At 34.5% G+C, this 24,771-nt stretch overlaps 1 protein-coding gene and 1 long non-coding RNA gene across 5 annotated transcripts in view; one reads left to right on the top strand and one right to left on the bottom strand.

Annotated features, from left to right (window-relative positions):
- Positions 1-24,771, bottom strand: part of SCAF8 (SR-related CTD associated factor 8) — a 147,219-nt gene that overhangs the window by 53,718 nt on the left and 68,730 nt on the right. For 2 of the 3 annotated variants that reach the window (XM_072828595.1, XM_072828575.1), the window contains 5 exons: positions 23,233-23,366; positions 21,425-21,569; positions 18,406-18,474; positions 15,783-16,001; positions 12,931-15,058 (listed from right to left, as the gene is read on the bottom strand). In XM_072828595.1, coding sequence (XP_072684696.1) covers positions 13,602-15,058; positions 15,783-16,001; positions 18,406-18,474; positions 21,425-21,569; positions 23,233-23,366 — 2,024 coding nt within the window. In that variant the 3' untranslated portion in view covers positions 12,931-13,601. Of the gene's footprint in view, positions 1-12,930; positions 15,059-15,782; positions 16,002-18,405; positions 18,475-21,424; positions 21,570-23,232; positions 23,367-24,771 lie in introns of those variants that run through there. The other variant, XM_072828585.1, reaches the window with a different exon arrangement.
- Positions 5,679-14,800, top strand: LOC140634934 (uncharacterized). Of its 2 annotated transcripts, none has more exons than XR_012032253.1 (3): positions 5,679-5,993; positions 13,954-14,366; positions 14,459-14,800. It is a non-coding gene; the product is annotated as an uncharacterized lncRNA (long non-coding RNA). The 2 variants fall into 2 exon arrangements; XR_012032256.1 differs by having other exon boundaries at positions 5,682-5,993; positions 13,954-14,095.

The raw sequence follows: 24,771 nt of genomic DNA, 5'->3' as shown, positions 1-24,771 counted from the left end.
CCCACAACTCTTTAACTATGTATGGTTGCATGTTACTAAATCAAATTACTTCAAAGCCAAACATTAGGCAAATCAGATTTTACTAGACATTCCAATCAATTCAGAATACAGAGTTCAGTCAAGTTCCAAAGCAGACAAATTTCCGAAACTGCCTTTATTTTTCTTGATATAAACAAAATGGATTTTTTTTTAAGGGTGCTTGGTATTAAGAAGTCATCAAGGCCATATGCATTGATTTCCATGATCACTCATAATCTTAAAATATTTTATTCTAACATACTTGGGTTACATAAACATGAAACAAGCTTTTTACATGAAAGCTTTATGTAAAACTTCATCTTTTCATTTCAGAAAAAAATCTAAGTTATTTAGGTGCTAAATAATTCTCTTTCTTAAACAATCTTTGTACTGGCCTCTTACTAGTTTTACTTTCTCTGGGAAATAATCCAAATATACTACTCCTAATTCCATTCTCGGAGTTATTTCCAATTGTTTCCTTTTAAATAAACTTCCTCCTCTAATGTAATTCAATAAAAATAACTGTCCCCTTAATATTTTTTTGAGATAAAATTTTAATATCCGTAACGATTAACTGGTTCAAAGGTCATGCCTTATCATGTTTCTAATAATAAATCAAAAGTTTTATTGACAAGGTTAAAGTGAACCTAAAACCAAAGGCAAAAGATAGAATTATTCCATTTAACATCTTCATTGAGGATTCTTTTCCCTATAAAGAGTTGAAATAAGGCCAAAATATAATTAGGGTGTTATGAAAAAAATGCCTATAAAATATTAAAAGCTAATAATTTTACCTGTAGTCTTTCACTTCAAAAATACTTCAAAGAATTCAGAATGAAACATTTAATTCATTAACTTACGCACAATGAGACTGCATCTCAAGGCCAGTAAAGGCAAGGAGAGGATAATGTCCTTACAGTGTTAATATAAAAGTAACATCACACAGAACACTACCTTAAGAAGTGAAAAACTGTATACTGCCAAGTGAGAGGACACAGGAACTGGTTCTTGAGAAAGACACACGATTTTAAATGGTCAAATCCTTCAGGACCAGGATGAAGAGGTTTCAGGTCTCATATTAACAACTGACTCGTAGCAGCTGCCTGGAGAAATGTGGGACTTAGCAAAAAAGAGTCTGGGATAGCTCAATTAAGGGTATCCATCATCATAGTTGTGGTGGTAAAAGTTTATCTATCAGGGAGGGATATATATATGTTGGTACACACCTACATTTTTTAACCTTGCTCTAGATAAAAATAAAATAGAGCGCTGTAGCATAAGATGATAAATTCCATTACTGATGGGTATTACAATGTTAACTTTCCTTAGGCTCAGAGTTCTATTGATCAAGCAATAGTTAAAAAGGCATCCCAAAACACATGAGTCCACCTCCTATAGCTTACAGATGAAAGCTGTAAGATTAGAAAGATATGAGAGCAAGAAGCAAGGGTGCTAGGGCTTTTAGCAGTTCTGTTAAAGAAGTGAATTCCAGATTATATTATGCTTAGCAATCAGAAGGCTTTAGGAATAATTATGGTGGCACAAAGACATTGGGAATGCTACTAATTCTCATTTACTAGAGGGTTCAAGGGTGTACATCAGGCTGTCTGAGCAGAAGGACCCGAGGGGTTTTCTTCCCTGGGCTAAATTCCAAAACTAGATAAATGTCTGGGGTTTTGTTTGTTTTTTTAATCATCGTCCCAAGAGATCTACCACTTGGTATTTCAAATATGTACTCTTAATCCATGATAAGCCAAACATTCCATCTTTATTCCCATGAATCAATCCTAGCGACATTGGCTCAATGAAATAAAATACTTCATTTTAAATTTATCAGTTTGATAAAAAGGAGTTTAGAATAGTGGTTCATAAATTATAATCACCAAGAGTATAGTATGCTCACAAAGGAAAAAGGGAAAACAGAAGAAGAAAGGTCTCTGTTTGTACTTAAACATAAAGCATCTGGTCAAAGGCCAAGGGGGCCGCATGCCTGTCCCACTGCAATCACTCTCACTGCTGCACACCTCTGGCTCCTCTCTGAAGCCCTGTTCAGTCTCAATTGACTTTTGGCAGCTTTGGACTCAGCTGGTCCATGAGAGACGCTGAAGCAAATTCAGATGAACAGTAGTGCTGATGACATTAAGAGCACTGAATAATAAATGAGTATTGTTAGGCTGTAATAAATCAGAAGATGAATAAAAAATGATTTAGTGCTAGTACTTTTTTAGTCAGTTGTCAGAAATACTATTTTTTTTTAATCTATGTAATCTCTACATTCAATATGGGACTCACACTGAAAATCTCAAGATCAAGAGCATATACATACTCTTCTGATGACTGAGCCGCCAGGTGTCCCCATATTACTCTTTAAAAACCATATACGGCAGCCCTGGTCGGTGGCTCAGCAGTTTAGCGCTGCCTTCAGCCCAGGGTGTGATCCTGAAGACCCAGGATCCAAGTCCCAGGTCAGGCTCCCTGCATGGAGCCTGCATCTCCCTCTGCCTGTGTGTCTCTGCCTCAATCTCTCTCTCTTTCTCTCTGTGTGTGTCTATCATGAATAAATAAATAAAACCTAAAACAAACAGAAACCCTATATATAGGTAGGTGACTCTGTTGGTTGCTCTCATTCTCTGAGAATATATTTAGTACTGAGTATACACTTAGTATTAATTTCTGGTTATTGGAGCATTTACAGGAGTCATATGTTTAATGAAGACTGAGTAGGTCCTGAAAAGAAAATATCAAGCTTTAAAGATCTAATTCCTACAGAAATACAAGTTTGGTAAGCAGATGTGAAACTCAGAGAAAGAAAAGATACTGGTTTTAGAAAGTATCTGAAACGTGAAATTAAAAATGTAAACAGCCAAGCGAGAAACAAAAGTAAAGTCAGACTACTTACTGAACAACAAAAATATTTACCAAGAAAAATCAACCTGGCTCAACCACATCCTGCCAGAATAAGTGCTCTGTTTAAGGTACCTGAGTAGATAGTTGATGACAAAACAACAATAGGCAGTGCTCAATAATCACTTTCTTTTTCTACCACACAGACACTTAGAGCTACAAAAAGAAATGAGAATCTAAACTGCCAAGAATGAAGGGAAAAGTAGTAAAGTATTGCTTTGGAAAAACTGAGAAAATTATACCTCAAAAGACTTGACTAATCACAAAGTGTCAGCCTCATGTAATTCTCTGAACCTAGATATCATGTCTGTATTCAGGACCTGGTTACACTATTCCTATACTCTTAAAATCTTTCCATCTGATGTTTAGTGGTTTAGAAAGAATCAAGGCCATACACTTGTGTATAACCCATAGCTAGAGGCTCATGAAGAGCTAAAGACTAGTGCCTTTATCTCCAGAGTTTCTCAGGTGAACCCTCCATCAAAAAATTTTCCTTCATGCAAGAACATTTCCAGATTCCTTACTTTTACTATCAGTTAAACAGATTGCTTGTGGAGTGAGGGAAGTCATTTTTCACTCCTTGAAAACCAATACTAATTTAGAAATCAACTTTAGTGTACCCTGATTAAAATGTGAACTACTGGTTTCTCAGTTGTCCAGACAGAGTATGAAAGTCATACTAGAAGAACCTGAAATACATGGCTTAAATAAAACAAAAGCCTTGAATTATGAATTTGGGGGCAGGTATATTACATATTTAGATCCTTCCATGTAAAGCCCTACATCTATAGCTTTGGTTCAACAAATACAATAACCAAGGTGACAAAGATTAGAGCTGGTAACATTTTAAGGGAGTGCCCCATTTCCATAATCAGCTTTCTATATCAAGGTAACAATTAAATTTTACATTAGCCCTTAAAGAGTCTAGCTGTTATTTTTGTAAAGCCCTAATGAAAAAAATTACTGCTTCACATTTGGAAGTACAGATAACTACAGTTACTGTGACATTTTGTGGTTCCCAATGGAACCAAGATCCTTACTCTTATCTTCTTAAACTGGCTACAATAGGTGACTAGACATTCCAGAATTGGCAACAATGAAGTAAGTTTACTTACTCTCTCTGAAATAGATAAATCTCCTGGATCTCAAATTTTATTTGACAGACTTATTTTAGATAAAGTGTTTTTCAAATTCTCAGTGTCATATAGGGAAATCTAATAACAAATCTGAAAATCATTTTCCTAAATGTAGTTTCCCATACAATGGATTGAGTCAGACACAATTTAAGTAAGTATTTAGTTTATTTTTGGTGATTAACAACATCTTTTAGCTTGAATATATTCATGGGAAAAGTATAGATCTTTTTTATTTCAAATGAGTCAGCCTTTCTCAAGTCCCATGAAAAAAAATATCTACTTTTAAAACTTGAATTCCCACTTTATTGAAAAAAAAAATAACCACTGAATTATTACTAACCTGGAAGCTTTCTAATTGTTCTTCCTGAAATTCGATCACAGACAGCTCTCCATGAAAGGTAAGCCACTTGGGCCAGCAGGATGCTTGACACTAGCCTAATGCATCAGATAAATATAGGTCGAAAAGTTGAAGCTTTGGGTGTAAAAAAAGTCTTGCAAGACCTATAAAGCTCCAAGAACCACACAAATCTCCATTCTCTGTCCTATCCTCTCCCATTCTGAATATTCAAATCTGTACTAATAGACTCTTAATTATTTGCAACTAACACAAAACTGATTTGCATGTCCCAAAGTCTCTATTGGTCATTATTGACAATTACAATAGTGAGCACCTATGTTGTAGGACATGCCAGGCAGTGCTTTAAGTGCTTTGGTGTTTTTCATATAAAACAAAAAGAAATGTCCAAATTTCTCTACATTTACAAGGAGCCTTTATTAAGATACCTATTTAGTAAAGACCTATATTCATATAACTTGGATTTTAGTCATACAAAGTTGTGTTTTTTTACTTGATCAAATACAAATTGTACTGGCTAATCCTATGAAAAAATAAGAGAAATGTATTAAGGTTGTAACACTAAGTTAAAACAGTGAACAAATTAGTCTTTACTTTGGCAAATAAAAAACTAATTCTACAAACTCACTGAAATGGCAAAGTGATAGTCATATCACTTAAGGGAAAATTTTAATGAGTTGACAAAACAGAAAATGCTATACTGTTTAAAAAATATAAGTAGTCCAAATGAAATGGAAAGACACGGCAATTTTCAGAGTACCTAAATTTTAAAGTTAAAAAAAAAAAAAAACCCTCCACTGTTAAAAGTCTACTTCTTTAATGCAAGAATTTGCAGTAAATAGATTCTTTGCTATATCATACTAATAGTATTGGATTTTATTTGCAAATTCTTTTAGTTCAATTATTACTAAAGAAATTACAGGCATTATATTATATTATAGGCATTACAAATTCATCTAAAAAGCTAGGCAGTGCTACTGTGTTTGATGGCTTGCAATACTTGTATTATAGATTTGAATAGGATTGTTATTAACAACCAAAGTAATTTAAAAATAGAATTCTATAAAGATATGTCTTATCATTCTGAAATGTACCTTTCTTCCCACTGTATTCTAAAATTTTCAAGGTCTGTTTACTTATCTTAAATAGTTATAGAATTCAGTAAGAGGTTGTTATGAATCGTGTCCTCCAAAAATATATATTGAAGTGCTATCTCCCAGCAACTCAGAATGTGACCTTATCTGGAAACACGGTCACTGCAGATGTAATAGTTAAGATGACATCACACTACAATAGAGTGGGGATTCTTAATCCAGTATAACTGATGTCCTTATAAGAGGAAAATTGAAAACAGACATACACAGGCAGATGATATGAAAACACGTGATGGAAAACCACCCATTTGACAATAGAGGCTGAGATTGAAGTGATGCATCTACAAGTCAAGAACAGGAAGGATTACGGAGAACTGCCAGAAATTTGGAAGAGGAATGGAGGATTCTCCTCTAGAGCCTTCAGAGAAACAGCGTGGCCCGGCCAACACCTTGATGCAGGCTTCTAGCCTCTGGAACTGTGAGAGAGTAAGTTTCTGCTGTTCTAAACCGCCCAATTTTTGGTAATGTTGTTACAGCAGGAAACTAACTGCACAGATCATAAATTAAATCTACCTTTCCAAAACAGCATCTTTTAAAGTAAAGCATACTTCAGAGTCAGCAAAACTGGAGGTCAGACACCTGTGCAAATAAAATGTAACCACGGCCTTGAATTTGCTTCATTTGTAAAGAGAGATAACAGATCCTACCAGTGTATTTCTGAATATACATTATGTCCAATATCGACAACAAAGACAACAAAGTTAAGTCTCTCTACCCCAACTCCCTTCTTTCCCTGTAATGAGAATGCATTTTAACCTGTGGTCATTTGGCTAACAATTCAGAAAATAATATGATAAAAAGAGGGCTAGAATTAAAATATCATTAAGTACATTTAAAAAAAAATACCATCTTAAATTAAGTCCTGATGGTTTAACTACTTAAATCCTTATCCTGGGTATGAGCACCATATCTAAGATGTGATACTTTTCAGAAGTTCCTGATATATTAGGTAAATGCTACCCTCTCCTATTTAAAAGGTTCAAAGTAATTTCAATTACCACAGAAAGATCAATTCTTAAATAGTTTATCCTTTCTACTTTCAAAACTTTCAAAAGTTAATTTTATTCAACACAAGTCTTCTGTTTTACTAATATTCTTATTAATATGCAAACTGACCCGAGTTCAGTAATAAACACAAGAGTCTTGTTATTGAAAAGTCATTGTTCAAATGCAGGAACTTTTTATTTCATGTAATAATCATAACATAAGCAAAATAATAATTACCTTTGACAAGATTAGTAGAAATAGAAGTATAACTCACAAATATTAATAAGCATATTCCCCTGACATGTGAATTAGCCAGTAATATGGCCACAATGTTTAGGAGTCATCTTTCCAAAGACTCTGGAAAAGGTGATCAGAGGCCAGCACCATGACATGCTGTGGAATCTAAGTTTAGTGATATGAACAGAAGACTTGAAGAGAAAAATCTAGAATCAGATTGTATATCTGAGTAAAGTAAAATCACTGCAATTTATCCACTGCCACCAAAGACAACAGAGCTAGACTCTAAAACTACTTGAATTTAAGTGGTGAATAAAGACTAACACTGAATGCTTACTATGTGTAAAGACAATTTTACATATTTTACTTCATTCAAAGCATGGAATATTCCTAATATAGGAGTTTTACACACAAGAACACGGAGTACTAAGTTTGGGCTATACATACAGTGTATAAATGCTGAATTTTAGATAGGAGCTGCCAAAGCCACAATCTAAAATATAAATTTGCAAGCAATCACTGGCTCTGCTTTACATGTTTTAAAACATTTTTAAAAATAAGTTTTGATATTTTATTTGTGGGAAAGTTGTAATCAAAAAGAAATCTTATTCAGTATCAATGCAACATAAACTTGCCTCCAAAATTTAAAATTGTTAAGAGACTTAACAATATTATATCATGGTTTAACCTTAAGAAAAACGTAAATCCTGAAAATAGAATCTAAGAAAAATGAAGCTGAAGTGATTGTTTGGCTATAGGAAAAGAAGATAGCCCCACACATACTTGTAACAATGAAAACACAAATTCAGTTTGGTGCTTAGACCGACTGATTGTTCAAGTTTGTTTTTCTGCACAAATTTATTTGCCTTTTAAATAGAAGAGGAATTAATAGTTGGTGAGCCTCTGCCAAGTATGTCTGGCACTACAGTAGATGGTACACACTAATTTTTGAAAGTGATAGACCTGGGCTTCAATCTTTGCTCAAATATTTACAAGTTGTATAACCTTGGGAAATAGTTTAAATCTGTGACAGGTTTCACGTTAGTAAAATAAATATTAAAATAATAATACTAAAAGACTGTCATGAGACTTATACAGGTAATAAAATTATTCTAGTTCTTGTCACATAGTACATGTCATTAAGTATTAGCTAATATTATGATCAATAATAATTTAAAAAAGTATAACCCTGCAGATCAGTTATTAAGAAATAGTGCTTGGAAATACAGTAACTTGTCTTAAGACATGTATCTAGCAAACGTTAAAGATAGTGTTGAAAACCTAATGGCAATGAAATCTGTGGTCTTTTTAAAGTTCCAATGTTGTTTTAGTGACTCCCTCTGTTCCTCCTGCTTCCTCAACTTTTACAGAAGAGAAAATTTATTTCATAGACTCAAGGTGTTTAAATTCTAGAAATGACCTTAGAAATCACTAAGCCTAAGGGCAGCAACCTGCTTTCAACACAGTTCCATTCAATTGACAGTCCTTGTCTGAAATGAAGGGTCCAAAAGGAGGCTGGAATGCTAATGATGAGAAGAATTTGAGAATTCTGAGAAAGGCAGAAAAATAAGACAAAATCTAATAGCTGCCCATGGAGGTTGGAAAGGGACAAACAACACAAGTCAACCAAGTGCTACGTATCTGCCACTAACATACAAGTGGAATGGGCTCATTAAACTCATCTATTTCTCATTGTGACTTTGGGCTCAAAGTCACAAATTCCAAGTTTACGGTCTACCATCTAGTGAGCACTGTGCATTAAGTGCTCCCTCCGCTTCCATCACTATACATCGTCCTACTATCCCAACCACCTAACACCTCCACAATATAAAGTTAGCACAATTCTACCCCTTGATCTACTATGTACAGTTTACAAATTACTTGGAATATTCATTTTGCATCATGACCAGAACAAGGCCAAGTAATTCTAAGTGTACATAAAGAATGAAAAGACCACCCCGAAATAAGGGAGAAAGGGGAGAATTAAGTAGAGGGCAAGAAAAATGTATGAGCAAACCTCATGCAAAATAAACCTCTGATTTGCATTAGTTTTTAATGTGCAACCCACATGTAAGTAGTCCTACTAGTAACATTACTAGTCCTTAATAAATTTAATGTTTGCAATTTTATCCCAAAGGGGCCTATAATCAATCAAATCATTTAATTCCATGCTATCGAGTAAATTTTTCTTTGAAGTATCCTATAACAAAGTTTCACTTGAGTCAAAAATACTTCCTAAAACCATCTCATATGCCTCTTTCCATCCTTTTCTTGAATTCATTTTTAGATTAATGCTTAATGCGCTTTAATGAGTTTAAAACATCTGTGATAATGACTTCCCTATTTTCTATTCATATTCCAAAACCAACTGCCACAAATTAAGTATATACTTTACTGAAATATTTAACTTTTTTTTTTTTAATTTTTATTTATTTATGATAGTCACACAGAGAGAGAGAGAGGGGCAGAGACACAGGCAGAGGGAGAAGCAGGCTCCATGCACCGGAAGCCCGACGTGGGATTCGATCCCGGGTCTCCAGGATTGCGCCCCGGGCCAAAGGCAGGCGCTAAACCGCTGCGCCACCCAGGGATCCCACTTTACTGAAATATTAAAAATAATTTTTAGATCACCAAAGTATTTAAAAAAATTTTTTAAAGAATCTGAAGTACATGGTATATTAGGTATATACATGTTTTAATATATCTGAAGTTGTGGTATGTGGGGGGCTAAAAAGTATACATACACCCACGGAGGGGTGTGTGTGTACAGGTGTATATAAAGTATTTACCTCCACAGGGGATTCTATATTAGTAAGCCTATGGTGACCTCCCCCAAAACCTCCTGGTATTTTCAAATAGCTCCAACAGGTGATTCTGTTACACATTTCTTGGGAGAGAACCACAGAGACAGTGTATTTCAAATTGCTTTCAATATGGATGCCTCTAAAGTATACCATCAATCTGGGCCATTAATTTTGAATTCTAGTTTCAGACAGTTTTGTTAAACCAAGGTATCTTGTTTTTAAATCTCCCATTAAAAAGCAGTCATCTTTTTCTCTTCAGAAGTGGAAAAGAAAACTTTTAGTGCCTAAAACTTAAGCTATAGTTTATTTTTTTTAAGTTACAGTTTAAAAGATGTTTTATATAAAACCACAGCATCCTCAATTAAGGAAACATTTATAATTCTCTGCCACACTGTAGTATTTATGACTATTTACAAATATTTAGTTTTTAATGTTGCCTATCTTAAAAACGAATATAAAGATATTTGCTTCTCTTCTACATTATGTAAAATATTTAAAGAGAAAAATGTTAATGTTTTCTTTCTCTGAAACAGTTAAAAGCCCTTAAGACATTTTTTAATATAGCACCCAATAAAGTAATGATAATAAAGGCACATAAGGTATAACAAAATTATTTTTAATTGAATATTAAAATTTTTCTTTAAAGTTGTGCCCATCTAAAATATATACAATGACAAAAAACATCAAAATGTTCTTTAAATCACTTAATGAATAAGGGATTATATAGATATATAAAATTCATAATGAATACCACATTTCTTTGATTCTAAAACACTTTACATTTTGACATTTCTGAATTAGGATGGGTCTTATTATTACTGGCATGTCATCTTGGAAACATTTTTTATTCCTGTATGGTGCTTCTGACAATCAACAGCACCTTAGGTCTAATGAACTACAGTGTTTATTAAAAAAAAAAAAAAAAAAAAACAAAAAAAAACAAAAAAAAAACTTCTTCAAATTAAAAGAGGTAACTTTTTCTTTTTAAATGTTACAAAACTGATCTACCCAAAACAACCTTAAATGTATAGCTCCATAAACTATAATCTTTTATAAGTGAAATGGCCAATAAACTTAATGAAGCAACTAAATTATGAGGGCAAAAGAAATTCTAGTAAGAATATAAGAGCTTAAATAATGAATAATTTTGTCAATTAAATACTATATAAAGTCATTTTCAGAGTTCTAAGCATATAATTTTATACTATTCCATCTCCCAATGCTAAGCATTTGTACACCCTACACACTGCAATAAATTTAGCATTTCACCTACAAGATGCTGCAGATAAAGACTGCTTTGCTGTAAAATAAATTTCTAATTTCAATGTAAATTAAAGTGCATTTTATGTATTTACGCTATGAACAGAAGCCAATGTTTAATGAAATGTTTAAAGACCAAAAAAACACAAAAATTTAAAAAATAGTATCTACTCAAACTGCAGTCTATGAATACACCTCAGAAAGTCTTATCATTCTCTAACATGTCACAAATCAAAACACTATTGATTTGGTGGCTAATGTAGATACTGCCTGCAGCACTTTGAACAATTTTATTAAAGTGGTTAGGGTCATTCCTTGCGTATTTCTAATGGCTAGCATTCTAGTGACAATACTGGGATCAAAAGCACAAAAATGTGATGGGTCCTGTGTCAAAGTTTCTCTCCATTATTTAAGAAAATGGTGTATGTAAATATCAAGTTTGGAAAATCATTATAAGGATGAATAATAACACCCTTTCACTTAAATACTATACTACAAAGTAAGAACAAAGTGAGAACAAGTACACATAATTCAACTATTTTAAGAGTGTCACACACTCCCAAAATGGGTTTCTAGATACAGTACTGACAACTGATTAGATTGACTTTCACCACAAAATCTTCAAACCAGTGCAATACCTGAAAGTATTTTGTTTTCAAGTTTGCACATGAAGGCCCAAAAGTGATAAAAAAACTTGGGATCAAAGGTCACTGAAGAGTCTTACATTTTTATTGCTACTCAATTCAAGTGAATGTCACTTAATTTTAATAATGGTAAATGCAACTAAAGTAGTTTGAAATCCCAGTCAATACAATGTCCGTAAGGACAAGGCTAATCATTCCTGAACATTAATACTTTGTACCAATGTCACAGTTTTTCCTGTTATCCCAAGGAAAAGACTGAAACCAATTCAAATCACTGGACTGAATTACTATAGAAATAAACACCCAATTTCCACTCTTACCCACTTGTTCACATAACAAAACAATGTACTGTTTCTGTTCAGAACCTATAAAAAGAAATGACTTGATTTTTGGCCAGGAACCAACTGTAAAATAGCTCTTACAAGCTTATCAAGAGGTAAGCAAAAACAATCCAATTTTAAATGGCTGGTGTGTTTCTATTGTTACTTTGGGCACGTTTGACAACTGTAGCTTACGAATTTTAGAGAAATAGAGCAATGATGAATAGTTGGGAATGCACAGGGAACAAAAATGACTATTCATAGGAGCAAATATAAGCCTTCATTAGGAATAAAAAAACACAATGGTTTTATATGTATATATATGTAAAACCCAAAGGAATAACAAACAGCAAATAACTGAAAATTAAAAGCAAAAATAAATAAATAAATAGAAAACCAATCCCCAATTTTTCTGCTACTCAGTTTACCTTGGAGGCTAATCTGAACAGTGTTACCCACAGCCTACAAAACACATGGTGGATGCTTTGTTTCTGATATATATAGTGTTTTTAAATCCACCAACATCTCTATACATTCTGTGCAATTAAGAAATTCACTTCAGGCAAGTGACCAGTAAGTACTTTAGTACTAGCACTATCTATGCAGAATAGCAAATATAATGTGAAACAAAACAATGCAAGCATTCACATGAATTTTGGCTCCATGCTAACTCTGGCTTCATGCCTAACTACATTAAAATAGAATTGCCAAACCGCCAATGCATTTCTTTACAATATTTCTTATTTTACCTTCGTAAAAGCTAAGAAGAGTTTTGACTATGAGCATTATCAACTAGCCAAATTTCTCTAACTTTCTGATTTTAAAGAATATTTTATTTTCTAAACTATTACTATTTTTCTCTGTATGTACATGAAGACATACAGAGAAACAAAAATCTACATATGATTTACACAATAAATATATACAGATATTACATACATACTAATGAGACTGCATGATTTTTATATCAAAGTACATGTTTTTCTACCATACAGTTCTTCATTGTTGTTATTAAGAATAATAAAAAAACTTCTGCAACTAAGCACATGCTGCTAATGATCCAGGGTTTTAAGAATTTGTAGATTAAAAAAATACAATTCCTAGAACACTGTTATCAAACAAGTAAGTTTTATTGGCATCTAAAAACAAAATTCACCCAACATTGAAACGTACTTTAATATTTATGTTGTTTTCTTTTTTTTTTTTTTTTTCTTTTTTACTCACTGCAGTATGAGGAACAAATCACAAACACTTACTTTGGAGAAACAGAGACCATAGTGTAGATTTTACAAAATCACTTTTTAAAATCTCTGTATTGTGCTCCTCAAATATCTAGAGCCAGTCTTTGCATAAAATATCACAGCTTTGTCTATTACCTTAAAATTCTGCAGCAGCCTAAAGATATGGATAAGATATACCACCACTTGCTATTTTGAAATATATCTATTACCATATCCAACCTAATGGTAGTATCTAAAAAATTCTTTCTTCCATAGGAAGTCTCTGACAAGCTGTTATTCATTTCCTTGAAGTTAAAAGAATCTGGGGGCAACATTTATATTTTATCAGAAAAATAAAAAAATGTTTACCTACCATGTTCATATTAAGAACAATGTCTATACAAGTCAGTTGTACAATTATTTTAAGAGAAAGGTGAACATGAACATCAGATTAACTTAATTCTGGCAGACAAAAGTGAACAACTATGGTCCAGTCAGCCATTAATCTATTACAGAGAGATGACAACTTTACAAAAGGTATCTTTTACCTACTGAGTGATGATTATGTCCCCTCAGTTTCTGTGCTTTCTACCACTGGTTCACTTTCTATATCAGCAACTGTGTCACTCTTCTCCTTGTTTATTTCACTTGAAGATGTCAGTTTTTCATAAAGTTCAGGATCATTCTGCACTGGTAAAGGTGGTGGTTGGGCATGTCTTTCAGTATTTTCACCATTAACCTGAGGCACGTTATCACCTTTTCGTTGAGAAGTGGCCCCTTCAAAAAAATCAAAAACCCGAGCATGAGGAGGGGGGACCCAGGTGTTTTGAATTCTATCTCGTCCAAGACGGTTTCCATTAATTTCTCTGCAGAAATCAAAATCTCTGTCATCCCTATCCCTTTGCCTCTCCCAGGGTCTTCTGCGGTCATCAAAATCTCTGTGAACTTCTTGTCCAAATCCTCTGTTCCAAGGACCACTTCTAGGATCAAATCGATAGTTTCCAGATCGAAATCTACCTCTTTCTTCATGTAAGCCTTTTGGACCACCATAGACAGGTAGAACCCGATGTTCTCTCTCATCAAAATCTCTATGCCCCCAGGGCTTCTCTGGATTAAAGCCAAAATGGTCTCTTCGACCAAGATGATCTATGCCTGGCCTCACAAGATTCTCTCTAATATCGACAGGAGGTCTTCCAAAATGATCCCTACCATCTAATGGAGGCCTTCCAGGACCTTCTCTTGGATCTATAGGCCGTCCAACCACATCCCTAACATCCACCGGGGGAGGTCTACTAATGCTTTCCCTGGCTTCAATGGGAGGAAACCGGTAATCTCTATCTCCTTCCTGTTGAATGTTATCATTTCCAAGTGGTATCCTTTTCTCTGGATTAGGAACATTGTCTACATTTTGTCTTCCAGGGACTAGAAAAGGTCTTTCTGGCTGACTAAAAATATCTCCTGGAGGAAAAGGACCACGAGGTGGTGGTGGATGAAGAGCTGAATCAAGTACTGATGGGGGAGGGATTCCCCGTTGGGGTGGAATTCCAGGCTGCATTAAAGGGAATCTTGGTCCAGGTGTCTGTGGTATTAGTCCTGGACGAATGTCTAACATTGGCATTGCGGGCATCCTTTGACTAGAGAGATTTAAAGGGGGTAAGTTTTGAGGCCCAGCTGGTGGTTGTGTTCCCAAAAGTCCAGCAGCATTTGGAACATTCGGTGGCTGTACTCCTATAAGTCCGGAATTATTAGGGATATTTGGGGGTAGCACTCCCAAAAGTCCAGAACTACTTGACACAGTTGGTGGCTGTAGTCCCAAAATTCCAGAGTTATTCAGAATATTTGGTGGCTGGGGTCCAATAATCCCAGAACTATTGGAAACATTAGATGGCCGGACTCCAATAATTTCAGAATTACTCGATACATTTGGTCTTTGGACTCCCAGAATTCCAGAATTGCTTGTCACATTTGGCGGCTGTCCTCCTAAAATTGCAGAGCTACTTGGAATATCATTTGGAATCACTAAAACAGAAAGAAGAAAAATAACACAGACAAAAAAATCACTCTTCTATAAAAGTAAACTATTTGTAATTACTAATGCTATAATTAGTTGGCCTAGTATTAATTTACTACGTGTATCCCAGAAGAATCAAGATACACTAGATACTAAACAAAAATTAAAATTAATACCATGCATGGTGAAATTTAAATATTAAAAGATAAATGGGATGTTACATAAAATCTTTACATAGGACATTTAAAGAAAACTGTCAGGCATTATAGTCATCCTCCACCTTTAACAAAAATATTTCTAAAGCACAAATGAGTCTTAGTATACTAACAATGGTGCTATAAAAAAGGACCTGCTACTTCCAAATATCATATTTATCTTTTAGATCTAGCTGGAGAATACTGGGTAGAAGTTATTCAAATCTAATACTTGCTCATTCTTATCTTTCTGTAAGTATACATATTTTATGAAACTATATTTTGACATTAACACTTTATGTAGTCCCAATGGGCCAAAAAAGGAGTAGGAGAGGTCTTAAAAGAAAGGTGCCAAAATCTATTCTATCTTGAACAGAATGCCAACTTTTTTCTACGAGAAATTCTAGGAGACAGTGATCTCTTTTTAAATACTGCAACATTTTAATATTGGTGCTCTGAACTGGTTACAAATGCATGACATCTCAGAATTAAGTAGTGCTTATGAATTAACTATGTATTTCTGGGGAATTTGTTTTACCTGATCTTGTGTTTTCACCAGATGAAATCTGGTGCTCTATAAGATGAGGTACTTTTTCTTCAGGCTCTGCTTGTTTAGTTGGAGGATTAAAAACATTTCCAGCTGGCAGAGTGGGAGTAGCAAGATTGCTGGCAACAGAACCACCCGGTAAAACAAGACTACCAAATCCAACATCTTTCACAGTTTCTGGAGTCATGGATAATGGTGGCTGCACTAAAGCTGTTTAAAGAATGAGAAATATATTTCAGATTTAATTAGGCAAGCAATTCATGTGCTAAGTTAATATTAACTGTGACCAACACTGGCCTTGCTCAAGTTTTAAATGGCTTTCTGTTCTCTTTTCCAATTGTTTGGTAAGATACCCTGACATAAATGATTCTCTTCTGGTTCCTCTATTTATTATGAAAACTAACTACTTACAGTTTGACTGTTTCATTTATTGGCATCTATTACCTATCATAACTGATGCTCAAAATGACAAGTCATCAAGAAGAGGCTAAATTACATTAGAAAGCTTTTTTTTTTTATTCAGGGACACAATAATTTTTGGAAATGTTTTCATAGAAAAAGTTTAATAAAATAATGACCAGTACTGAAGATGAAAATTCCAATAATACACAAAAAAATCCTAATTTCCAAGAATGTCATGAATTTGTAAATATATAGAAATGATTCACGTAGACTGACAAATACATACAATGATACAAATCGGTTCAATCACCTTGAAATTATAATGTACTAGTCCTTTCACTACTTCTTGTCAAATGAGGTTAGAAACCGATTATATAAGAAGAGGTAAAGTGGACTGCAAATAAAAAGTATAAACACTCCCATTTTGAAGAATTTTAAAGAAAGAATAAACATTCCATTTTAAAGCATCCTAAGTGTATATGTCATTTATATGTTAAAAAAAAAAGAACGAGAGGAATATAAAATCACAATTCAACCATCAGAATTTTTAGTCCAATTTATGTCACAATACAGTTACATCATTTACTTGGGAATTTTAAGAACTGTTTTATCCTCCCATTTAACTGCAGCTTACCTGGACATACAGTTAGCATACAACGGAGCTATAGAATAGGAAAAAAAACGACCTGCAATCACGCATGGGAATTATGAGAATTAAACAAGATAGTGTAAGCAACTGGCAGAGTACTGACACATGGCTGTTATTTCTCGTTCTCCATTCAAATGATCCCAAATTTTCTAAAATGAATAAACTATAAAGAAATAATTAGGAGGTAAGCTCTAGGATGAATCTCTCTGAATGCTGAATTCAAAAATGGCTTCTAATTTTCTAATTTTTAGGAAGAATAAATAATTCTTCCTAATCAACAACAAAGATGAATCCTAATCCTGTCTAAACACTAAAATAGAGAAGAGTTCATAAATAAAAGGAAAATGGACTATCAGTAGGTAAATTCTGTCACATATAATGTCTTTATGATAAAGTCCATTGAACCAGTATTGGGACAGAAACCTACGAAGTTCTCCAAGAATTGATGTAGTCATCTCAAAAGGACAGAGAAGCAACTATGAAAGGTCTTACTGTCTAAAGATAAAACAAACTAAACTTCAAAAAGAAAAGTGAATGCAATTCCTCTAAAGTAAAACTCTATTATTCCATAAACACTAAAAATGGAGACAGAGATGAAGAGGAAAGGGAAAGAAAGAAGGAGAAATAAGAAAAAGCTTCTTCTCACTCAGTCACCAGATATCACTGGAAATACCCATAGAACTAAACTCATTATGCTGAAAAACGGCACTTAAGAGACAAGAATTAAGCATCTACCATGGTTCTCCTATAAAAATGAACCTCAACTAACTACTACTAGCTGGTAAGAGGAAGGTTTTATTAATAGAAAAATTCTAAGTAAGAAATGTGGAAAAATTATAAAATTCAAAGGTAGAAAGTATTTTAAAGCAATAATGATCAATGGATGAAATCATCAGATGAAAATTTGAAGGGAAACTTTTTTAATGGCCAGGTTCCATTACCTGAATGTCTGATCCATCTTAACACCACTGAAAGTAAGAGAAGAAGAAATTCCATGGTCCTGATGTGATGTATCAAGTCTGTAGCACCCAACCAGTTAAATACTGTTACTAAAAATGCTGAAGCACATTCTAACCAAACCTTTGATGCTAAAAAACTTCCTACATACAGAAAAATCAGAAGACAGAGGAACAAATTTGATACCACAAAGAAGCAATAGCCAAATCCATTGTTTGGAATCTTGCATACAGAAAGGAACGGTTTCTTCGACATAAAGGATTAAGAAATAAAGGGCGGTCTGAGCAGGCCTGCTCTTTATTAAGACATTTAATACACACACAAACCAACCTCACAGATGACCCAGAGACTCTTCTTTGAATTTTGACTAAAACCAATTTTAAATAACATTTTGAGACAACAGAACAAATATGAATATAGAATGACTATCATATAATTATGTTAATTTTTTAGAAATCACTTAACAAAATAAGTATTTGCCTAAAACTTAAAAAATTAAAACTTAAAAAATTAAAAATTCATAAGAATGAGAATCAACAGGTTAATAAAAAAAAAAAAAAAGAAAGAAAGAAAAGAAAAAGAAAACTCCCAAAGTAGAAAACTCACATGTTGGTACTACTGGTGGAATAGTAGGTGGTGGTACAACAGGTGGTGGAACTGGAGGTGGCATGAAACCTACGGCGGGGACACCAAAAGTAAAATAGCTTAAGAGTTAAATTCAAAGATTTCAATAGCTATAAATGAAATTCTACATTCTTAAAAGTCTTCCATTACTATGGCCTCATATTTGTGAATACATTTTCTATTAAAAAAAAATCACTTTGGGATCCCTGGGTGGCGCAGCGGTTTGGCGCCTGCCTTTGGCCCAGGGCGCGATCCTGGAGACCCGGGATCGAATCCCACGTCGGGCTCCCGGTGCATGGAGCCCGCTTCTCCCTCTGCCTGTGTCTCTGCCTCTCTCTCTCTCTCTCTCTGTGACTATCATGAATAAATAAATAAAATCTTTAAAAAAAAAAAAAAAATCACTTTTAGGGGCACCTGGGTGGTTCAGCTGGTTGGGTGGCTGGCTGTTTCTGACTTCATAATAAGTCTCATGATCTTATTAGGGTGGTGGGATCAAGCCTTGGGTCTAGCTCTAGACTCAGCAGGGAGTCTGCTTAAGATTCTCTCTTCCTCTGTTCCTCCCTGACTCACTGGCACACTTCTCACTTCTCTCTCTAAACAAACAAACAAACAAACATTTCTAAAAATCACTTTTACAAACACTACCTTGTATTTGATCCTTAGCTTAGTAAGCTAAGTGAAGCAAAGAAATCTTTATCATGATCACATTCTATTTATTTGCTCATTTGTCTAAGTCCTGCGGCACTCTCTATGATGCTCTAAAATCAAAGATTAATACAAGCTAGGCAACCTGTTTCATGTTAGCACAATGACTGCATGGGGAGTTAAATATTGTATTTCAAACTGTTGATAACACTATACGCAATAATGTCATCTGCAAAATGTGCTATTGTATTTCTTTGATATATATGCTGTTTATCTACTAGATTAAAATATTTTCATTAACCTTGGATGTTAGTTACTACATTATGTTTTGAACAGTAAAATAAACCTTTAATACTGACTGTTTAATATTTTTAAATGTCAAACGATCAAAATATAAACCTGTTTCCTTATATTTTTAAGATATAAAGCTACCATTCAATTCAATTAGAAAAACAGTGGCTAATGGGGCACCTGGGTGGCTCAGTCAGTTAAGCACATGACTTTTGGTTTTGGCTCAGGTCATGTTCTCATGGGTTGTGAGACTGAGCCTCACATCGGACTCCATACTAGGCAGAGTCTGCTTGAAGATTCTCTCCCTCTGCCTTTTCCCCAGCCCCAAATAAAATCTTAAAAATTAAAACAAAAAAAAACCCCAAAAACAAATAGCTAAAAATAAAGATATGTGATTTCCTGATTTCCAACAAATGAATGCTAGACAATGACTTTACAAATTCTATGTGGTATGTTTTTAAAATAATCCTTTAAAATTATCTTCTGAAAGGCTGCTGGGTGGCACGGTTGGTTATAGCAACAGACCCTTGGTTTTGGCTCAGGTCATGATCTCAGGGTTGTGCGATTAAGCCCTACATCCAACTCAGTGCTCCATGCGGAGAGTCCTGAGACTCTCTCTTCATCTTCTCCTTCTTCCTTTGCCTCTGCCCCTCTCTAAAATAAATAAATCTAAAAAAAAATTACCTTCTGGGAAAAATAATTTTAACTCAGATTCCAAATACAGAAAATATTCAACAAGAATAATTTTCTAATCTTTAACAAAGAAAAAAGATAAAATTCTTGTAAGAGCTGCATCAATTTCAAATTATGCAAGGAGTTCATGAAGTTCAAAGAAAGATAAAAATAGCTTTGAAAAACAAGTATATCATTTGATCCCTTGTGCCTCTTCCTCATTCTTCTACTCCAAGGTCTAATATTAAAAGCTCTATCTCTAAGCTATATAAGCTATTATTTATATTTGTGTGTTAAGTAATCTACAGTTTCTAAATTAGAAATGCTGACTCCAGGAACTTTTATCAAAAATTTGTAAGGTCAAAATAAATATTACAAATTCAATTTGCATTTTAAATTATAATTTATAATTTCTAAAATCAAAATGAAAACCATGATTTTTTAGGAGAAACAATCTATATAACTTAATGCAAACTTCCAATGAATGGGTGGTAACTATAGATAATTCTGATATGAAAAATTCAACATAAATTTTAAATTATTTTGAAAGTATTTCAATGCTTTAAAAGAATTCCATTTTTTTTTCTCCGTGCTGATCCTTCAACCATCTGCATCAACTGGGAACTTGTTAGAAATATACTTGTCTTACCCCATATCTCAGTCTTAGTAAAACAAAAGGAGGCCAGGCCCAGCACGCTTTGCTTTAACATGCCCTCCAAGTGATCCCTACACATGCCAAGGTTTGAGAATTAATGCTCTACAGCATTTTAACCTGGAAAAATAACCATTTAAATGATATTGTAAGACACCTGGCTGGCTAAGTAGGTAGAGTATGTGACCTGATCTTGCAGTCATGAGTTCAAGCCCCACGCTGGGTATAGGGCTTACTTAAGGAAAATAAATTAAAAAAAAAAAAAAAAAAGGGGGATCCCTGGGTGGCACAGCAGTTTGGCGCCTGCCTTTGGCCCAGGGCACGATCCTGGAGACCCGGGATCGAATCCCACGTCGGGCTCCCGGTGCATGGAGCCTGCTTCTCCCTCTGCCTATGTCTCTGCCTCTCTCTCTCTCTCTCTCTCTATCATAAATAAATAAAAATTAAAAAAAAAAGTTTTTTAAATGAATGAATGACTGACTGATATTCTAAGTAGAGCATATATAGTAATATGAAAATTACTGGGGCACCTGGGTGGCTCAGTCAGTGAAGTGTCTGCCTTCAGCTCAGGTCATGATCTTGGGGGTCCTGGGATAGAGCCCCACCTCGTCAGGCTCCCTGTTCAGTAGGGAGTCTGCCTCTCCCTCTCCCTCTGCAGCTCCCCACCCCTCGTGCTCTATCTCGAATAAATAAATAAATAAAATCTTAAAAAAAAAAAAAAAAAAAAAGAAGATTCCTTACCAGGAGGTGGTTGTGAAGGGTTAAAACTTGCTCTCAGAAAAGGAGGTGGAGGGATTGGACTGAATCCAGGAGGAGGAACTGGCATGGAGACAGGAAATGCTGGTGGGACTAAACTAACTGCAGGCACAGCTGGCGCTACTGGAATCTTTTGTGGATAAAAAATAAAAAGTCCATAAATCACTTTATCCATCAGCAATGATTAAATCTTGGAACAACTAAAGGTAAATAATTTCTATAAATCACTTTATCCATCAGCAATGATTAAATCTTGGAACAACTAAAGGTAAATAATTTCTATTTCTTTCTAAGGAAGACAGCAAATACCACTATATTGTTTTGTTATTTTCCTTCTTGCATACTTGTAATTACTCTAACTTGGGTTTAGTAAAAGCAAGGAAGTACTATTCAACAGATAGTATACATGGAGACTAAAATCTATCTTAGATTTAAGTGATACAAACTAATGAGCACCTACTTGAATAGTTATTATCATGATCAATTTTAAACTGCCACCTCCCACTAAGTTTATAATACCCAGCTATGGTATGTAAACTAATCACTGTGAAGCATGTCAGTAACAGTTTCAAAATGACTTCAGTTTCTCCTAAGTTTATTTTCTACTCTAAACATCAATATTTTTTACCATCCTAGGAATAATTCCCAAGTATTCACTTGTACTATGGGTGTATCTCTTTCCTAAATTTCACATATTATCAATAATCTATTAAACACCTCAATTTCATTGTCTGAAAGACGCTCCAAACTGCATATGTGCAAAACAGAACTCCCAAATGTCTTTCCCATTCTCAAATAAGGATAGCTTCATCTTTCCAATTTCTCACACCAAAAATCTTGGCTCTTCGCTTTCTCACAACTCAAGTCTCATCCTGCCACAATATCTTACTGGACACACAATCAGAGTACCCCTCATTATCTAACCACTTCCTCTTCTCTCCACTGTCATCAGTCTAGTCTGAGCCACCATTAGCTCTCATCTGGACTGCTACAACTATCTCTTCACTAGTTTCCCTGAATTAACGCCCAGTAGTCTATTCTTAAAATAGTAGCCATGCAATCCTTTAAAACCTGATCTTTTAAAACCATTAAAGCCAGATCAAATCACTCCTTTCTTCAAAATCCTCTGTGTCCCATCTCAGAGTGAAAATCAAAGTCCTTCTAAAACTCTCCCTTCTACTAAGCTGCCTCTCATTCCCTTCACTTCTAGCCCACTTGTTATTCCTGGAACACATCAAATACTTGCCTGGCCTAGGACTTTTGCACTGGCTGCACCCTCTGCCTAGAGAATTCTTCCCCAGGTAGCCACATGGTTAATTCCCTCAGCAACTTTTAAGTTGTTGCTCAAATGTCATATTCTACTGTCTGCTCTGACCATTTTATTTACAATCATAAGCACTCATCCAAGCACTCCTGAAAACCCTCATACTCCCTTTTCTTTCCATAGTATCTTACGAACTTACTTATTTTGCACTTCCTGTCTCCCCTATTGAAAACAAAAGCTGCAAAAGTTTGTGTGGTTTTCTTTCCACTGATGTATCCTTATCCCAGGTGCCTAGAACAGTGAATGTCATAGAAGCAGACCATCGATAAATATTTGTGCAATACATAAAAACATTTAAATATAAATGACACCATTTCTTAAAAATAGTTTTTTCTCCAAAATTATTTGACTAAACTTGTATTTATTCTATTTTCAATAACTTTTCCTCCAAGCTTTATGAAGTAAATACATGAGTGAAAACAGAAATGTAAGACAACATGTTAACAATAACAAAAGATCCACTACTAACCTGTAACATGGCAACAGGTGGAGGAAAAACCTCTGCCTGGGTTGTGACCACTGTCTCCTTTTCAACCGGAGTTGGGCTCTGAGTTGTCTGGACTGTCTCTTTAACAGGTTCCGAGCTTTTCACAGTTTCCCACTCTAAACAAAACATTTGAAATTGATTTCCTCTGGATAGCTGCAAAAGTTTTATTTCTATGTATATGTTTACTTCATCTCTACATCCTTCATCTATTCATCTACCTTGGCACATCTTTAAGATGTGTCCACAACTATAGATGCCAACCTAGGCTTTGCCCAGTTAAGTCTGATGAGAAACCAAGGAGTCCAAAGAAGCATGAAGCGAGACAAAAATGAAAGATACTAAAATATTTAGAGGAAACAATTAGGAGGATAGAATAGATATACATCTCAAAAGCTATCTGATATAAGAAGATCCAATCTTATTCTATATTATGTCCCAAAGTACAAAGGGAGACCGACAAGGAAGGTTATTAACTCAATAAAGAAATATCTTTCTGAAAACACAGCTATGCAAAAATAAAAGAAGCTCCCAAGGTTCCTCCAATGGTTTTCCATCTCTCTCAGAGTGAAGATCAAAGTCATTATAATGACTAAACAAGACTTTATATGACTCTGTACATATCTCTGACTTTTATCTTCAACAATTCATTCCTCACTAACTTTGTTCAAACCACACTGGTCTCACAATTTTTGAATAGACTTGGCACATACTATTCCTCTGCACAGAATGCTCTTTCTCCAGATAGCTGCACTTCTCACTCCTTTAAATATTATTCTCTCCATTAGATTTTTTTCATGTAAAACTGCAATAGCTCCACACCCATACTGCTGATCTCTCTCCCTTTTCCCTGCTTTCTCTTCTTATAATTTATCAACCTAAGATCATTTGGTTATAAGCATTCTAGAATTGCATGAATAGGAACTATAGCTCTCTAAGATTCTATTCCTGCCATTCTCAACATGGATACTAATCAAAATAATCAAGGAAGTTCTTCAAAGAAACTTAAGTCCCTAGTTATTATTTAAATTCAAGGAAGACAGCAAATACCACTATATTGTTATTTCCTTCTTGCATACTTGTAATTACTCTAACTTGGGTTACATACCTCCACATACACAACTTTTTCTAAAGGAGTAAAACTTGTTTTAAAAAACATACAGGGGGCACGCCGGGTGGCTCAGCAGTTTAGCACCACCTTCAGCCCAGGGCGTTGATCCTTAAGATGAGGGATCAAGTCCCATGTCAGGTTCCCTGCATGGAGCCTGCTTCTCCCTCTGCCTGTGTCTTTGCCTCTCTCTCTCTCTCTCTCATGAATAAATAAATAAAATCTTTATAAATAAACAAACAAATAAATAAATAAATAACAGGAAAAATGCTACATTAACAGACTTCTAAATACTATATATTGTGACACTTAGGAAATAAGACACATTAAGCATGTAATCTGGAAATAGCAGTGTTTCAGTTTTTTTTCTCTTTTTGGGGGGTGGAATCCAGGAAATAAAATAAGTACAACTCACC

This window comes from Canis lupus, chromosome 1, assembly GCF_048164855.1.
Source record: "Canis lupus baileyi chromosome 1, mCanLup2.hap1, whole genome shotgun sequence".
In the NCBI taxonomy this organism is placed as follows: Eukaryota; Metazoa; Chordata; class Mammalia; order Carnivora; family Canidae; genus Canis; species Canis lupus.
The sequence above is the reverse complement of the archived record's forward strand: the minus strand, read 5'-3'. Positions and strand labels throughout refer to the sequence as shown.